Here is a 13454-nt window from a genome sequence, read left to right as displayed (position 1 = left end):
TTGGGAGGCCGAGGCGGGCGGCTCACCTGAAGTCAGGAGCTTGAGACCAACCTGGCCAACATGGCAAAACCCTGTCTGTACTAAAAATCCGAAAAAAAAAAAAAAAAAAAAAATAGAAGAAAAGAAAGCCAGGCATGGTGGTGAAATAATATCAAGTATCTTCTCTGATCATAGTGGAATAACGCTATAATCAATAATAAGAGAAACTTCGGAAACTATGTGAATATAGGAAAATTAAACAATATGCTCCTGAGTAACCAGTGGGTCAATAAACAAATTAAGAAGGAAATTAAAAAATTCCTTAAACGAAAATGGAAACACAGCATACAAAACCCTATGGGATACAGCAAAAGTGGTAATAAGAGGAAAGCACCCACATCAAAAAGGTAGAAAAACTTCAGCCTGGGCATAATGGCTCATGCTTGTAATCCCAGCGCTTTGGGAGGTCGAGACAGGCAGATCACCTGGGGTTAGGAGTTCAAGACCAGCCTGGCCAACATGGTGAAACCACGTCTCTACTAAAAACTACAAAAATTAGCCAGGCGTGCTGGTGGGTGCCTGTAATCCCAGTTACTCGGGAGGCTGAGGTAGGGAGAATTGCTTGAACCTGCGAGGTGCAGGTTGCAGTGAGCCAAGATCGCACTACTGCACTCCAGCCTGGGTGACAGAGTGAGACTCTATCTCAAAAATAAAAATAAAAAGTAGAAAAACTTCAAATAAAGAACCTAACAGTACATCTTAAGAAACTAGAAAAGCAGTATCAAAGCAAACTCAAAAGTGTGGAAGAAATTAAGTAAAGATCAGAGCAGAAATAAGTGAAATTGAAATGAAAACAAAAACAATAAAATAGATTGACAAAACAAAACCTTTTTTTTTTTTTTTTGGAGACAGAGTCTCACTCTGTCACTCAGACTGGAGTGGCGCGTGATCTTGGCTCACTGCAACCTCTGCCTCCTGGGTTCAAGTGATTCTCCTGCCTCAGCCTTAAATTACAGGCATGTGCCACCACACCCGGTGAATTTTTATATTTTTAGTATAGACAGGGTTTTGCCACGTTGGCCAGGCTGGTCTTAAACTCCTCACCTCAAGTGATATGCCTCCCTCGGCCTCTCAAAGTGCTGGGATTACAAGTGTGAGCTACCGTAACCTGGCCAAAAAGTTTGTTTTTTGAAAAGATAAACAAAATCCACAAACCAAGACAAAAAGAGGAGACCCAAATAAAATAAAAAATGAAATAGACATACAGTGGATACCACAGAAATTCAAAGGATCATTACAGACTACTATAAGCAACTATATGCCAATAAATTGGAAAACCTAGAAGAAATAAATTCCTAGACACATACAACCTACCAAAATTGAACCATGAAGAAGTCCAAAACCTAAGTAGACCAATAACAAGTAATGATATCAAAGTCATAATTAAAAGTCTCCCAGCAAAGAAAAGCCCAGGACCCAATAGCTTCACTGCAGAATTCTACCAAACATCTAAAGAAGTACTAATACCAGTCCTGTGGAAACTATTAAGAAAAATAGAGGAGGAGGGAATACTTCAAACTCATTCTATGAAGCCAGTGTTACCCTGATACCAAACCAAAGACACATCAATAAAAGAAAACTACAGGCCAATATCTGTGGCGAACATTGATGCATCCTTGATCCTCCACTGCACTCCAAACTGGGCAACAAGAGCGAAACTGTCTCAAAAAAAAAAAAAAAAAAAAAAAAAAAAAAAAAAAAAAAGAAGGAAAGAAAAACAGATAAACTCTGTTACAAATTCACATGCAGTTGTATATTTATACTCAGCAATAAAAATGAACAAATTACTAGATGAATTCAATAAAAATGAACAAACTACTAGATGAATTTCAGAAACATTATGCTTAATGAAAGCTTTACACAGAAGAATTCCCAACCAGTATATTTGTATGAAGTTTTATGGTGAAAAAATTTAGGATAGGGTTTGCTTCTGGAGTAGGGGAAGGGATTGACTTGAAAGGGTCATGAAATAACTTTCTCAGGCCGGGCACGGTGGCTCACGCCTGTAATCCCAGCACTTTGGGACGCCAAGATGGGTGGGTTGCTTGAGGTCAGGAGTTTGAGACCAGGTTGGCCAACATGGTGAAACCCCATCTCTACTAAAAATACAAAAATTAGCTGGATATGGTGGCGGGTGCCTGTAATCCCAGCTACTAGGGAGGCTGAGGCAGGAGAATTGCTTGAACTCAGGAGGCAGAGGTTGCAGTGAACGGAGATTGTGCCACTGCACTCCAGCCTGGGCAACAGAGCGAGACTCCGTCTCAAAAAAAAAAAAGAACTTTCTCTGGTGATAATGTTCTGTACCTTGATGGAGTTGGGTCATGCAGTTGTGTGCATTCGTCAGAACCCATTGAATATTATACATAAGATTTATGCAATTTATTATATGTAAGGTTTACCTCAAGGGAAAAAGTTTTGAAAAATACGATTTTGATGCAGGTTATCTGAGCACCACACTCGAGAAGTACTGGGTTTGACTAACTTCAGGAATAGTTCTTCCATAAAAGCATAATTCAGAGATTACTAATGTAATTCTTTGGCATTCAGAAACTAATGCAGCCAAAATATTAATGGAACCAGGTGCAGTGGCTCCAAGCACTTTGGAAGACTGAGACAGCAGGATCACTTGAGGCCAGGAGTTAAGAGAGAGACCAGCCTGGACAGCATAGCAAGAGCCCATCTCTACAAAAAATTAGCTGGGAATAGTGGTGTGTGCCTGTATTCCTAGCTACTTAGGAGGCTGAGGTGGGAGGATCACCTGAGCCCAGGAGTTTCAGGCTGCAGTGAGCTGTGATCATGCCACTGCACACCAACCTGGATGACAAAGCAAAATCCTTTCTCTAAAAACATTTTTAAAAATTAAAAAAAATTTTTAATGACACTTTAAATATTTTAAAGTGTATATTTGTATTTAGTTATGTAAATATATTCAAAATGTAATTTCTTTATTAATAAGCTAATTATTAAGTGGACAGGGATTTATGAAAATGTTGTATAGTTACTTTCCATAGATGCTCTTTTTTTTTTTAGCATCAGGAATGCAATTTTAATAGCATGAACATTGGACCTCTAAATAATTTTACATTGAGATGGATATTCATAATGGCATTTGGTAAACGGGATGATTTTGATTTACAGTTGTATTCCTCTTTCAGTTAAATTCCTGGCTTTCACCTGAGTGCAAAGAATGTTTACTTATGTGATAGACCCTTAGTGTCATTGACTTTAAGATTTTAGATATTGGTTATTATGGACTGAGCCCAGAAAAAAAAAAAAGATTCTAGATGTTTAGACAGCTAGAACTTTTACTTTATGTCCCTTAATTATATGTGAAATTATCTGCAGACTTTCAAAAGGGCTGCAGGGGAAAGGCTGGAACTAGGGTATTGGGCAGATGCTTGAATTTTCACCAATTAAAGATAACTGCCTGTGTTTCCAACTTTTTCCTATCAGAATCACCTGGGGCACTTATTAAAATTCAGATCCCTCTCTTGAAGTTTCTAAAATTTTTCTGTAGCTAAAAAACCAAAAACAAAAAAGAAAGAAAGGAAGGGAGCGAGGGAGGAAGGGAGGAAGAAGGGAAGGGAAGGAGAGGGGAGGGTAAGGCAGGGGAGGGGAGGGAGAGGAGGGGAGATCACCCAAAGAGATTGTTGAAAATGCAAATTCCTGGGCCCTACCTGGACCTCTCATTTGTCATGTTTGGAATGAAGCCCCCAAATTTACATTTTTAAAGAACACATACAATGCAAAGGTCTGAGGACTGTCTTCTAGTGTCACTGCCTTAGGGGAAGGTCCCTATGTAAGTTTTCAGGCAATCTTACAAGAGAGAAGTAGGAGGTAGGAAATTGAAGGAAAGGTAATTTTAGAATTGAGGACAGAAGTTAGGGTAAGACCCAAGTGGAGGACTTTGAGTAACCAGCAGCTAGTAAGGACCGAAGGGACAATGAGCATGCATAAGAGAAAACAGAGAATCACCTCTTGGGGACCATCTATTGGCTGTAAGACTGCCATCTTTGTGGGAGTGGAGCATTGGTAACCAAATAGGAAAGTGACTTTTGAGAGCAACTGCATTGATTTGCTTTCAGGTGGTGGGGAGAATTCAGGATCATCCTTCGTGGCACTAAAAATGTGCTTGCATGCCATAGGTTGTCAGCCTTTGCCTTACGTGGTGCTAATGGACACCTCGCAACTGTAAACATTCATTGATTTTTCTCTTGTGTAGTAAGAAGAAAGCATAACCCATAGACCATCTTCTGGCAGAAGATGATACATTTGGATCAGAAACGGGAGGCATTGGAAGCCAGGAATCAAAAGTGAAGAAACTCTGCAAGCCCTTAGGTGAGAAGGTCACAGGGATTATTCATTTATTTATTTAATTACATGTCCCCCACCATCACCATATGGTTACCTATTGTGAGCTCATTGCTTTTAGGCTGATAGGTACTTCACAAATGGTAGGGAAAAAGTGGAATAGGAATAAGCTGCTGGACATGGGTTTTGATGACACGTTTCTCCACAGGCTGCTTCAGTCAGTACTTTCTGTCTTCCCCTTCCTGCATTCATGTCTACTTATTTCCCAGGACCCTTCTCCTTCCTCCCTAGGGCTAAAGTTAACCTGAAATATCTCACTAACATTTAAAGCTAACATTTATTAAATCCTTATTACTACTAGGCAACATGGTCTTGTGCTGTCCCTGCAAAATTTCATTCCCTGCTCGGAACAATCCAAAAATGTAATACTGTTACCATGATTCACGGTGTAGATGAAGCATCTGAGGTTCTGAGGGTTATGTAACTTGCCCAAGACCTGACAGCTAGGAAGTGGCAGAAACAGATTTTAAACTCATGCTTTCTGACTTCAGACTTCATACTTGCTACTTTTTCTCTCTCTCGGAGAAAAAAATGGGAAACCACACTACTTGCACCTCCTCCAGTGTACCATAGCAGGTATCCCAACTTGGTAGACTCATTTTGAAAGGTTGCTGATATGGTTTGGCTGCGTCCCCATCCAAATCTCATCTTGAATTGTAGTTCCCATATTCCCATTTGTCATGGGAGGGGCCCAAGTGGGAGGTAATTGAATCATGGGGGCCGTTACCCTCATGCTGTTCTTGTGATAGTGAGTTCTCATGAGATGATGGTTTTATAAGGAGCTTTCCTCACTTTGCTCGCCACTTCTCCCTCCCTCCGCCATGTAAAGAAGGATATGTTTGCTTCCCCTTCCACCATGATTGTAAGTCTTCTGAGGCCTCCCCAGCCCTGAGGAACTGTGAATCAATGAAACCTCTTTCCTTTATAAATTACCTAGTCTTGAGCATTTCTTCATAGCAGCGTGAGAATGGACTAACACAGTAAATTGGTACTGGGAGTGGGGCACTGCTATAAGGATATCTGAAAATGTGAAAGCAACTTTGGAACTGGGTAACAGGTAGAGGTTGGAACAGTTTGGAGGGCTCAGAAGAAGACAGGAAATTGTGAGAAAGTTTGGAACTTCCTAGAGACTTGGAGGGTTCAGAAGAAGACAGGAAGATGTGGGAAAGTTTGGAACTTCCTAGAGACTTGTCGAATGATTTTGACCAAAATGCTGATAGTGATGTGGACAAAGAAGTCCAGGCTGAGGTGGTCTCAGATGGAGATTAGGAACTTCTTGGAGACTAGAGCAAAGGTGACTCTTTGCTATGCTTTAGTGAAGAAATTGGAAGCATTCTGCCTTTCCCTAGAGCTGTGGAACTTTGAACTTGAGAGAGATAATTTAGGTTATCTGGTGGAAGAAATTTCTAAGCAGCGAAGTGTTCAAGAAGTGACAGAGCACCATGATTGTAAGTTTCCAGAGGCCTCTCCAGCACTGTGGAACTGTAACTCAATTAACCCTCTTTCCTTTGTAAATTTCCCAGTCTCATGTATTTCTTTATGGCAGCAGGAGAACGGACTAATACAGTTGTCAGTCTCTGGAATATAAAAGCATCACAGCTTTCATTATGAAATTTTTGAAAGTCGGGGAAGAGAATGAAATCACCAAAATGTCACTACCCTTACTTAACTATGATTAATATATTAATGTATTTGCTTTCCAGCCTTTTCCATATATATATATATATATTTTCCAGTAGTGCATGTATTATTTAGTAGCCTGATAATTGAAATATATATAGAATTTTCATGCCCAGATTTTAATGACATTCAAATGATAATGTGAGACTTCTAGCAGTTTGAAGTTAAAGCCCAACAAATGAGTGAGTGAATGAATGCTTGCTTTCATGTATGGAATATTACATGTTTGTGTTCTTGTCATGTTTGGTTTTTTTGTGTTCAGAGTTGAGGACCATTGTTTTAGTTTAAATTCTGTATAACACTTCACATGAACAAATAGCATACTCTCCCAACTCAAGTATGTTCTACCTATCTTTCCAGCTCTTGCTCAAATTCACATCCCCTTTAAGCTTTTCTTGATTTCCAAGCCTGCAGTGATATTTTTTCTACTCAAGTTTTCTCAAGTACTTTCTGGCTATACCTCACATTTGATATTCACCATTTTCCACATTTACTAATTATAGTACTTTTATCCTATTTTCTTATAGTTCTATCTGCAGCACCTAATCCAGTGCTTTTCAATGTCAGGTTTTTTTTTAGCATTTTAATATTCAAATCAAATGGCTATTGATCAATTTTTATAAGATTCTAGAATGACTAAGCTTTCTGGTGTGTCTTTCTATCCTTTTGTAGGTTCCTATTACTGTAACCATGCCAGAAATGACAGAGAATGAGACGCCTACAAAAAAGCAGCACAGGTATTTATCCACATCCCCAGTGTAATATACTTTGGGCAGATAAGAAGCAGAATTAGTTCCTATTTTGCCACATAGGTAGTCCTTAGAGAACTTTTGTTTAGATACCTAGGAAATTATTACTTTCCAAAAATATTTTTAGATAAATACAGATTTACTGAAAAAGGTATATGGTTAAAAATTTTCCGTCCTAGCCGGGTGCAGTGGCTCACGCCTGTAATCCCAGCACTTTGGGAGGCCAAGGCTGGCGTATCACCTGAGGTCAGGAGTTCAAGACTAGCCTGGCTAACATGGTGAAAGCCTGTCTCTACTAAAAATACAAAAATTAGCTGGGTATGGTGGCACGTACCTGTAGTTCCAGCTACTCGGGAGGCTGAGGCAGGAGAATTGCTTGAACCTGGGAGGCAGAGGTTGCAGTGAGCCAGAATCACACCGCTGCACTCCAGCCTAGGTGACAGAGACTCCATCTCAAAAAAAAAAAAAAGGAAAAAAAATTGTCTGTTCTTATTCTACTAGCAGTATAACAAGAATGACTGTCAGTAGTTAATATATTACCAAATCTGTGTTAAATGTTTTGTTGCTAACGACATTTTCACTTGCCTATAGTATTAATTTTTGTATATCCTAAGTTCATTTAGGCTCTAGTTAGTTTGAATAGACATTTTGTGACATTATAATCCATTAATGCTAATATGCATATCAGAACAATATTATTTCTGGTTCTTTGTATAACCTTTTTTTCTGAGTTTCTAGCACCTTTAGCAATGTTTCTGCCTAGAATTGCATGGCCAATGCTTCTACTAATATTAAAATCACGATTCTCTTTCCTTACCAAATAGCTGTTAGAGAATGCTCATGTTTTGAGTAATTGTGTATAAAAGGGAAGGTCAATGCTTTTAGTAGATTGGATTTCAAGAAAATTTAAGAGTTTGGACAACCTAAGGTACATGAATACAAGATAGCTCAAATGCCACTTGTCTGTGCACGGGTGCTGTTGGCTGCAACATCTCCCTCCCTAGGGATTACAAAATTACTCTCTACTGTTGCTTGTGTCTCCTGTACACCCACACCCGTACTGGCCCAGGTGCAGGACAAACATCAGAAATCATCTACTTGGCACATCACTTCGTGAATTTACCAGCACCTAAGTTACATTTTGAAATAGTTAATTAAGCTTTTCAGTGATTGATTCATTTCCCAACCTATGACTTCTGGGTATGGAAGAATAGAGAGTTGTAGTTACCTCCAGAAATTGTGGTTTCTAAATTTATATTGAGGTTCTCTGCCATTAGATTTTCATACCATAATATATATTAAGGAACTGTTTCTTCAGATTGTTTCTTATTGCTGCAACAAATACAAATTCATAAAATTTATTTTTATTATTCTCAAATTATAAAGTGGTAAAAATACTTTCCCATTATTTTCATGTTACCTTTTATCTGTACTTTTTGTTTCAGAAAGAAAAACCGGGAGACACACAATGCAGGTAGAAACAATTTAAATTTTACCTGTTAGCATTTTTTGCATTCAAAATGAAATCATACTGCAGTTGATTATAAGTTTTTATGTTATAAGCAAAGAATCGTTATTCATTATGTTTTAGGAAAATGTTCCCATACTATTTTTAATTGACAAAATGCTCTCTGAGTCTCATGAAGATGGCTTGCTTATCATCTTCTGATTCATAGTCTGTTTAGATACTTTAAGAGATTACTGTATCCCTGGAGCTAGTGTTTTAAGTGATTTTACCTACCAAGGTAGTCCAGATATTATTCTCCTAGATAGTATGGAGGGAATGTGTCTTTGCAGCAATTCCTGAGGGGGCTGGCTGCCTAGAGGTATAGGTAAGAGATGAGCAGCAGGCTATAGATCCTTTAGGCCTTGCAATGTGAACAGTCTTAAATTAAGTTCTGGAGTCCTCAATTATGGGGAAAAGTATGGAAAATAAATATTGGATTTTATCTCAGATATTGGAATTATAGGCCAAAGCCAGATAAACATCTATAAAATTAATTGTGCATACATTTGGAATTTGGCATACTGTGTAGCATCTTATTTTCTATCACGGACTGCATTCAGGTCTAAAAAATATTATTTTAGAAGCTAATTTTTATTATTCTATAAATGATACCTTCCTTTGTCTAAGCAAAGGACCTTTGGGAAAATTTTATCTATGGAAAAGTATGTTGAACACTGGTGGGATATTGCTGTTTCTCAGAATGTGGAGTTTATTGCCTTTGAAACTCCATTTTTCAGCAGGGGGTAAAAAGTCTTAATGTTGACTTTTTTTTTAACCTCCTTGCATTATAAAATCTACTCTTAGAAACCAACAACTACTATTATTAGAGAATTCAGAGGAAAGGTAAGCACAGTTTATTGCTTTAATTTTTTTGGCTGTATAAATTAATCTTTTTGACCATAAGAGCTAAGCCTTTTTTATTGGAGTCACCTGTCACATGGTGCCATAGATATGTGCTTATAGGCCGAGCATGGTGGCTCATGCCTGTAATCCCAGCACTTGCAGAGGTCAAGGCAGGTAGATCACCTGAAGTCAGGAGTTTGAGACCAGCCTAGCCAACATGGTGAAACCCCATTTCTACTAAAAATATAAAAAATTCGCCGGGTGTGGTGGTGCATGCCTGTAATCCTAGCTACTCAGGAGGCTGAGGCAGGAGAATTGCTTGAATCTGGGAGCTGGAGGATGCCATGAGCTGAGATCATGCCATTGCATTCCAGGGGTGACAGAGTGAGGCTGTGTCTCAAAACAAAACAAAACAAAAACAAAAACAAAACAGCTGTTTACTATAACTTACTAAGAAAGACTAATTAGGTGTCATTGAAAAGGATGCTAGGCCAGGCGTGATGGCTTATGCCTGTAATTCCAACACTTTGGTAGACCAAAGCAGGAGGATATTTTGAGCCTAGGAGTTCAAAACCAGCCTGGGCAACATAGGGAGACCCCATCTCTACAAGTAATTTAAAAAATTAGCCAGGCATGGTAGTGCATGCCTATGATTCCAGCTACTCTGGAGGCTGAGGTGGAAGGATTGCTTGAGCCTGGGAGGTCAAGGCTGCAGTGAGCTGTGATTGTGCCACTGCACTCCAGCCTGGGCAACAGAACAAGACCTTGTGGCAAAAAAAAAAAAGGGGGGGGGGGAAGGGGGAAAGAAAGAAAAGAAGGATGCTCTTACTGCTAGATCATAAAGCAAAAAATATATATATTTTGCAAGACAAGTCACACCCATGCTACTGAAAGATCATCTACTTAGAAGCACTGGAATCCTTTGTTAAAAAGGAATGTTTTAGAAAACTTTGTAATAGAAAATAGACAATACTAATGGTTCCACTTACAGTGTCTTATAGAAATTATTTGTATAATGTCTTCTGTCCTTTGACCTCTTTTAAATTTGTAACACATAAGCCTGGAACATTTCACAGTTGGTTGGAGAAGCTGTCAGTTGCTTTGTTTCTTTGATGGGAAAGATCCAACATAGCCAAAGTGGAGAGTCTAGATCCCAGATCCTATAGAGAAAACCAAACCAATGCCCTTTCTTATGTATTTTAAGTCATAACTAATAGCTGTTTCTGTTCCAAAAAGGCCCAGTAGTCATCCAAAAGGGTGTTTTAAGGTTCTTTAATCTGCTTAGAAAGGCCTTATTTGCCCATTTGCCATAAAGAGACAGCTTTCTAATAACTTGTTTGTTAGTGGATTCTTTAAATTTGATTATCATTAAAATCTCTAGTAATTACTTGAACTATAATAGAATGATGACCTAATAGTAATGAAATATTAGCAATTCCTATTTGTTTGTAATTTGAATGTAATTATTATCAATGATGGTCTTTAAAATTTTAAGGTCTGGTACAGTGGCTCACGCCTGTAATCCCAGCACTTTGGGAGGCTGAGGTGGGCCGATAACTTGAGCGCAGGAGTTTGAGACCATCCTACGCAACATGGCAAGACCCTGTCCCTACTAAAAATACAAAAAAAAATAGTTGGGCATGGTGTTGCATGCCTGTGGTCCCAGCTATTCACGAGGCTTGAGCCCAGGGAAGGGGCTGAGGGCAGGAGGTTGCAGTGAGCTGAGATCACACTACTGCACTCCACCCTGGGTGACAGAGTGAGACCCTGTCTCAAAGAAAAAACAAAATGCTAATAAAAGTATTACTTATGTAGATTTCTATAAAACGAGACTTTAAAAATGACATCTTAGACATTTTATTTATTACAGTTATTTATAGTGATAATGTTTAATAAGCCCTTCCCCTTCACCTCCCCCTCTCCCCCCCCCCTTTTTTTTTTTCCCAGACGGAGTGTCATTCTGTTGCCCAGGTTGGAGAGCAGCAGCATGATCTCGGCTCACTGCAGCCTCCATCTCCTGGGTTTCAAGAAATTCTCTTGCCTCAGCCTCCCAAGTAGCCGGGACTACAGGCGTGTGCCACCATGCCCAGCTTCTTTTTGTATTTTTAGTAGAGATGGAGTTTTGCCATGTTGGCCAGGCTGGTCTTGAACTCCTGAGCTCAGGTGATCCACCCGCCTTGGCCTCCCAAAGTGCTGGGTTTGCAGGTGTGAGCCATCATGCCTGGCTATTGATAAGCATTTCTTAGTGATTTCTTTACCTAAAACTTCTTTACCTTGGTTGAATGAAGGCACTTTGACTAAGTAGTGTAAGGTTTGATAAACGAATTTTCTCCCATCTAGTGGAGAGGCATAGAAAGAAGAAAATCAATGCTGGGATAAACAGGATAGGAGAGCTGATCCCATGTTCTCCTGCCCTGAAGCAGGTAAGAAGTCTACTCATATCCTCATTCAATGCGTATGAACAGACAATTCCCTAAGTTGTTTTGGTGCTTAGAATGATTATTTTTGTTCCTTTCTGTTTCTATGTATGGTTCTTTTGAAGTTAATAATTGCCTTGTTTTAATTCTTCCCATGCTTCCAACAGTCTTTTAGTACAGTTTCTTCATGGTCAAATGTACCATATAATTTCTAGACTCTTCAGTTTTCTCTTGATTACTAAGTTAATCACATGACTGTGCTTATGTGTATGCCACTCTATTTGCCAGGCATTTTTTCGTTTTGTTTTCCTGCCAATGCATGTTCCTACTCCTTTTAAATTCTTACTTAGAATCTTCCAAGGATCTTTTTAAAAATCTATTCTCCATGCCCTCTTAACCCCCAGTAGTATTTAAAATCTCAGCCTATAAAGTATGAGAGTGTCCTCTAATGAAGGTACCTTTTTGTTCCTTCTAATGATGAGGGTAAAGCATGCTCCACTGAAAACAAAACAAAACAAAAAATTGAAACAATATGAAAGGCATGAAAAGGTTTAAAAAATAAAGTGAAATCTTACTCCCAAGCAATAATCACTATTATAATGTTGTAATTAAATGAAAATATGCAAAAACTTGATAAGACACATAGCAAACGGCACTAAAAAGCTTAAAACAACAAATATTAATCTCCTACCTGCTTCCTAACCCCAACACAGCTCCTCAGAGGCAAATATTCTCAACTGTTTCTTCAGCTTTTTTTTTTCCTTGTTGTATTTCTAAATAACATACTTTTGTTGCTGTACCTGAATTTTTCAATTTTAGATATTATCTATTGACTTGTTGTTACGTTTTTCCCCTGACTTCTTCTTCTTCAGTCCTCCCATTATAATTCTATGACTTTTGGTTAAATCGGTATTCAGTTTTTATGTTTTTAAAAGAGTAAATACTTTTCATGGTTGAGCCAAGGAGTGTACTATTATTATATTTCATTTGTTGCTTTTGTCTTTGGGGGGAGTAAATAATTACTTCATAGTTTTCCATTTGCTTAATTTTTCATATGCTTATCTTTAATCCTTCTGACACTTCCAACCATCTCTTAGTAGAGTTTTCTACAAGGTTGAGTGTACTACATAGTTTTCATTTGCCATTTTCTTTCTTCAAGACTTTACTTCTGGAACCCTCTGTTCTCCTTTTTCATTCTCAACCACTTGGCCTCTTCTAGCTTTTCTGTTTTTAATTGCAGTTCTTATATTTTTAATTTTCAAGAGTCTTTTTTCTTATTCTCTGTTCCTTTTCCTACCGTATGTTTGTGGATACAATAACTTCTCACCTCTGAATAGTATATGCAGGTGTTTTCCTGAAGTTTTTTTCAGTTTATGTTTATTTCCTCTGATTTCCTTTTTTCCCCTTTTTGTCTCTTCTTTTTTTGGGGAGGTTTTCCTTAAATGTTTAGTAACTTGAAGCTATTGTTTTCTTTCTTGGGAATGAGGCATTAAAAAGCTGATTGAATAGATTTATCTTCTGGTGGCCCTAAGTGTTGCATGATTAGAAGCTATGCTAGTTTTGTTGTTCTTGTTGTGGAACTAAAGCATATCAGTATTTGTAGTTTTTTTCTTTTGTGAGATAACTATTAAGTTTTTTATTTTCTCAGAGAAGAATCCATCAGTCTCCTGCCTGGGAGTAGGACTGGTAGCAAGAGGAGTATAAGCCTGGTTGCTCTTATTCTGGGAGCTGGATGGGGGTTGTGGGGCTAGAGAGTCTTGTGCTATAGTAGGCAGAGTTTTACTCTACCCCCCCGTTTCACTTAGGACCCTCATCTTGTCCACGTTTGTGCCAAGTATCCCTGAGGTT

The 13454-nt window shown here is 38.5% G+C and overlaps 1 protein-coding gene across 2 annotated transcripts in view; it reads left to right on the top strand.

The window, feature by feature from the left end:
• Positions 1-13454, top strand: part of USF3 (upstream transcription factor family member 3) — a 48155-nt gene that overhangs the window by 15202 nt on the left and 19499 nt on the right. Inside the window, exons 2-5 of one of the 2 annotated variants that reach the window (XM_007985776.3) lie at positions 4262-4377; positions 6763-6827; positions 8285-8313; positions 11530-11612. In XM_007985776.3, coding sequence (XP_007983967.2) covers positions 6781-6827; positions 8285-8313; positions 11530-11612 — 159 coding nt within the window. In that variant the 5' untranslated portion in view covers positions 4262-4377; positions 6763-6780. The remainder of the gene's footprint in view (positions 1-4261; positions 4378-6762; positions 6828-8284; positions 8314-11529; positions 11613-13454) is intronic. The other variant, XM_038003348.2, reaches the window with a different exon arrangement.

Source organism: Chlorocebus sabaeus, chromosome 22 (assembly GCF_047675955.1).
Source record: "Chlorocebus sabaeus isolate Y175 chromosome 22, mChlSab1.0.hap1, whole genome shotgun sequence".
NCBI lineage: Eukaryota > Metazoa > Chordata > Mammalia > Primates > Cercopithecidae > Chlorocebus > Chlorocebus sabaeus.
Note: the sequence above shows the minus strand (reverse complement) of the source record. Positions and strands in the feature narration are given on the sequence as shown.